The sequence below is a fragment of the Nannospalax galili genome, unplaced genomic scaffold (genome assembly GCF_000622305.1).
Source record: "Nannospalax galili isolate Female #2095 unplaced genomic scaffold, S.galili_v1.0 scaffold1088, whole genome shotgun sequence".
Lineage (NCBI taxonomy): Eukaryota > Metazoa > Chordata > Mammalia > Rodentia > Spalacidae > Nannospalax > Nannospalax galili.
Window position 1 is genome coordinate 56,564 of NW_008358106.1, and position 5,595 is coordinate 62,158.

General features: G+C 40.6%; 1 protein-coding gene across 1 annotated transcript in view; it reads left to right on the top strand.

The window, feature by feature from the left end:
• The window catches only part of CUNH1orf87 (chromosome unknown C1orf87 homolog), a gene marked incomplete at its 5' end in the record, with an annotated part of 50,255 nt that extends 46,267 nt beyond the window's left edge, over positions 1 to 3,988 (top strand). Inside the window, one exon of the mRNA XM_029557812.1 lies at positions 2,915 to 3,988. Coding sequence (XP_029413672.1) covers positions 2,915 to 3,075 — 161 coding nt within the window. The remainder of the gene's footprint in view (positions 1 to 2,914) is intronic.
• Positions 3,989 to 5,595: the final 1,607 nt, after the last annotated feature.

Below are 5,595 nucleotides of genomic sequence, written 5' to 3' on the forward strand. Positions count from 1 at the left end.
TTATTCCCAGGAAGGTCTTGATGGAGATCCTAATCTGCAGCTAGGATTATAAAAGCAAGTGCTTTGACTCCTATACATTAGAGAATTTGCCAGGCCTCCTTGGAGAACCAGTAAAGAGAGCTTCAATCCTAATGAGTTTTTTAAATGGTTCACTCCTCCATCCTACAGAGTATTTTTTCAGCTTCTGAGGGTCGTGTCTTTGGGAATTCACTTTAGGACAAAAGAGTGCTGAAGACCATTGGGTTCTGTCCTAGATTGTGCCCGATAGTGAAATGATTCACTTTTGAGAAGACAGTGGATAGGACCATGACATAATCCTCAGATGCAGCTATAAGGTAGTTTGTCCCAAATTCTCAAAGCAAACTGTAAGCTGTGGAGAAGTAAGTGGCTCCTCAGAAAACCTTACCAAATAGCAGTAAACAGTGGTGGGGACAGAACCTTCAACCATTGGACATAGTGGTAACCAAAACAGTATTGGCTGTGGTCTGGCAAGATGACCCTGGTAGCAATGATGACTGTGACAGGGACTGCATCCTGCATCCAAAGAGAGAGGATGCTTTGTGAGCATTCAAGGAAAGAAGAACAAGGACGTAGATGATGATGAGTCTAAAGTCATCAGGATAATTCCATTCCTGTCAATGAATGATATGAAACAAATGGTACTTTCCTGGGGCTGGAGAGATGGTTCAGCCGTTAAGAGCACTGATTGCTCTTACAGAAATCTGAGTTTGAGTCCCAGCACCTACATGGTGGCTAACAACTGTCTGTAACTCCAGTTCCAGTGGAACTCAATGCCATCTTTTGACTTCTTTGGGCATTAATCAATGCTTACTAGTAATATTGGATACTGAACTAAGTCTTTATTATTATATTAATTTCTCAAAATGTAATAGTCCCTATTTAAAGTTTAGGAAAATCAGGCTAAAAATGTTGAAGTCACAAATCAGAAATGTGCCTCCAAACCCAGTGACTTGTGTTTATAGCGGAAGGGCAGAGAGGGCTATCCAGAGCTAGCAAGCTTAAGCAAGAAGGAGCACAGCCACCTCATTTGGTCTACATGAGAAATAATTATTGTTTGGAGTAAAGGCAGGAAATTCTAAGGGAGAAACGAACAATAAATTGACAGTAACAAATTCAGCAGAATATGATGGAACAGAACAGAATAGAACAGATCAGAATAACAGGGAGAAAATTGAATAATAGAATAGACTGGATCACAGTAACACCCCACATCTCTATATGCCCATTAGAGAGTCTCTCAGAGTTGAGCATCTCATATTAGTGTCTGCATATTTAGATACAGGAGTCTTTGGTAGTTTAAAATAGGATGGAAGGTATCCAGCACCACTTACCTTTAGTGGACCAGACACTACTCTGCTGTGGCCAAGGCACTGCCTCTAGATTTTTTGAGAAAGATATCAGTGGCTTTTGTTAATCTCTATAGTTAAAGGAGAGTAAAACAGCACATTCAGATATCTTAGCTTCCTTTCTGTTCCTATGACAAAAATACCTGGTAAAGGCAACTTTGGGGAGAAAAGGTTGATTTAGCTTAGAATTCCATATTCTAGTCCATTGTTTCCAGGAAGACAAGGCAGGAACTCAAGCAGCTAATCACACCACATTCACAGGCAAGAGCAAAGAGAGACTGAAGGTATTCTTGCTTGCTCAGGGTCCCTTGCCTAGGAAATGGTGTCACCCACAATGGGCTGGGTCTTCCTACATTAACAATCAAGAAGGAGCCCCACAGACATGCCCACAGGCCAACATGATCTAGATAAATCCTAATTAAGACTCTCATTTCAGGTGATTCTAGGTTGTGTCATGTCCACAGTTAAAACTAACCAGCACACAAGGGATGGATCATTTATCCTTAAGGACACTGAAAAGCTTTCTGCTAACTTTTGTGATATAGATCTTCACGACTTATGGAGCATAATTAGCAAGCATTATGATACACATTTAATCTCTTTCCCCTCATTCCATAATGTAATGTAGTGATTAACTTTGAGCACCCTTGAGCAAGTGACTTAACAATTCTAGGCTTCAGTTTCTCCCTTTGTGAGTTTGGTTATTATAAATGAGTTAATATTATAAAATGCTTGGAGCGGTGCTTGAAACATAGCAAACTTTATAATAAATATTACTCATTATTGTAATTATTGTCCCACCCCAGTGAATTGTCTGCATAACTTATCTCTACATGATTTGGAGAACTTCCTTAGGTAACAAGTAATTTCTCTATTTTACTATCTTCAGCATCTAAAATATCTAAGCTCACAATATAGGCTTAGATCACAATATAGGCTTGTTCATAAACAAGTTAGTGATCATTACCAATGCTGTGGTCCACACTTACTCCTCTGAGCAGCTATCAACCTACCTAACCTTAATACAGAAGCATGGTCGCATTGTCATCATTGGCATATTACAACATATGGGTAGCGGGATACTTTGTGCATCCACAGCTTTATCACACAGGTTAGCTGGAGACAGTCACAGGAAACACCTGTCCAGAGCTGTTTAAACCTGCTATATTTGAGAACACCCATAGGTGTCTTGATAAGATGTTTTTAAAAGCCAGACTATTTAGGAATACTTATCGGTCACCACACTTCTTTCAAATTTTAGTTTTAAATATTATGTAGCTACAAAGAATAAGCTTAAATGCTTTAGAACATGTGCATGGCTTTTTATTGGACCCTATTTTGTTCTACACCAAAGTCACCTCCTAAGATCTATAATCCATATTTGAGACTCTAAATATTTTAGGTTGTCAATTTATAAGAACCTTAAAGTCTTAAAACATCAGTATTTAGTGTCTACCTACAACTCAGTCAAGCTAATATGTACATTTTTTTCTTGATTCTCTCTTCCTCTAAAAAACAAAAACTTAACGCATCCACTCCCATCACAGGGGTTCTGGAGAAGGAGAGAGCCAGACGCCTCATTCAAAACTACAATCTCATGTACAGCCTGTCTCTGAGTCCTCGGAAAATCGACCAGGCCTTGCGGAAATTCCGTTCAGGAGAAAACTTGCTCTTAGAGCCAGCTCTGCGGTACTTAAAGGAGCTGTGAGAACAAGTCCATATTGTGAGAGCAGAAGCTTCCCTCATTTCCCTTGTGACCCAGACTTGGGCTTCTCCTCAGCCTGAGTTCAGTGTTGTCAGAGTTGAGGCAGATGTAGTTCTTCTAAATGCTTTTGACTTAGACTTGATACCTGGCTATAGTCCTTCCTCATGAATGGTTCAAAGTAGAGAAACCAGGTTTTCTCTTCTACATAGCAAGAACACAATTACTTAAAGTGCCCTTCTACGCTAACAGTGATTATTATTAATGTTTGATATTTTTCTACATTGCTAGCAAACTGTCCTTAAAACCACATAAATTCACATAGAAAAGGCATACTAGATGCTATTGACTCCCTGGAATGTCTGGTACAGAGTAGATGACATTAATATATCTTAAACATGCTGGATTTTGTTATCCCCCAGAATGTTTGGCTACATAATAGACCTTAATGCATCTTTTTGTCTTGGTTTGGATCTGAGACAGGTCTCACTTTTAGCCCAGACTGGCCTTCAAATCCTAATCCTCCTGCCTCAGATTCCCAAGTGCTTCAGTTAATCATTTCTTATGTGGGTAAATAATCCCTTAAACTATTCATTATTCTAGGGAGAATTTTCACTATAAGGAAAATGAAAGATTTAACACTTTTTTAATAGTAAGGAAGACACTAATTCCAAGTGAGATTTTCTATGTAAGCCCAGTAACTTCACCAGTACAAAACTAGACAATGTGAACAATATCTCCGGAGATATTTCCCAGAGGAGTTTTAAGGAAGGACACCTCAGACAAGATTCAGAATGCTCTCAAGACAGGAGAACCTGGAGAAAGTTTCTACAGGCAACCTGGATGTTGACTTTCAGCTAGTATGGGAGACAGGCTAAATGAGGTAGGACAGGGGACAATCAATAGAATCAAAAATTTGTCAACATACCGTTTTGCCTATTTTTATACTTTGGTGTTCCATGGTGTTTCCTGAACAAACCTTCAGGAACAAAAGCATTTAGATCCACTAAAACAAATCCTTAGTCTTTACAATCCTCGAGTTGTCCATAGGATGCCTCTTGAGGCAAACTGACTGCTTCCTTAATTTCTGGAACCCTCGACCAGCTTTGTAGATCAAAAGAGTAAAAGCAAATATGGCTTTCTCATTCTTCCAACATGTCATGTGAAGAAAATGAGAGTATTAGGTCTAACAATTTAATGTGCCCACTGAGTGCCCAGAACTTGACACCAGACTCTGACAGTTCAGTAAGGCAGGTTTCACAGATGAAAAACAGGGTTAGAAAAGTTGATTAAGATACCTTTGACTTTTCAGGTTAGTAATTTTCCAGAGAGAGGTGGCTTCCAGGGAACTCTGGTCAAAAATACTTAAGCAGGACTCTGGTACACCCTTTATTTCTGGGGGGAAGTGGGCAAGAGAGGGAGTTTGGTAAAGAAAGATTCTAAAATATGAATTGGGGTAAATAAACTAAGCCAGACTCTCAACAGCAAAGATTTTACCCTGTCCAATGTTTTCTATCCGATAACGTTCTTGGTCTGTTGTCTTTGTAACCAACTGATGTGTAGGGTGGGGGAACAGACTCACTTACAGAGATTTTAATGTAATAAGTGTTCCCCAAAGCTGTGTGACCACAGGTAGAATGTAACCTGTGCTCAGACAGTGTTGGCTGAATAAATTGCTTTTCACATTTTATTTTTAAATTTTTATGTGTATGAGTGTTTTCCCTTCATGTATGTAAGGGCACCACCACATGTGTGCAATGCCAGCAGAGGCCAGAAGAGGGCGACAGGTCCCCTGGAACTAGAGTTAAAGATGGTTGATAGCTGCCATGTGGGTGCTGGGAATCAAATCCCAGTTCTCAGCAAGAGCAGCCAGTGCTCTTAACTGCTGAGCCATCTTTCTAGCCCCTGAATGACTACGTCTTAATGCAGGCAAGCCATGGCCAAACCATGGCCCATATCCTCTACTAGAAGAGGAGCAGGCTACAAGAACAGCTAAAATGCAGCATGTGCACTTATAGGCAGTAGACTTGCAAGTACCTTTATGTGGAAGACAGGCTTGAGCCTAGGGTAAAAGTCTTAATGACAGCCATACAGCAGGCCTGAGGCAACAGCCCTACTGCTGGAGCCACAAGGAACTCCTTGTGACAATTGCTCCCATTGGCAGATCATGAGACTGATGCCTAGAGCTCCCCACTCCCTAATCACCACCCTTGAGATTCTAAATTGCAACACTTAGATATTGCAACAGCCTGGGTTACATGTCCCAGGAATCCAGGCCCCATACAGGAAACCAGAACCTAAGTAACCTGAAACTTATCCTGCTTAAAGATGTCTGACTCACAATGTCATGATAGGACACAGCCCAGCCAAAGATCTGAGTTGTAACTTCTTGATTGGACCCCCACCCCTATATAAGTTTGTCCCTTTCTACAATAAACTGGATGGATCTGCATCAACGAACCTAGTCTCCTGTGTCTGAATGTGGCTCCAGCTGACACGGTCTCCTCACCAACCCTCTGGTCACGA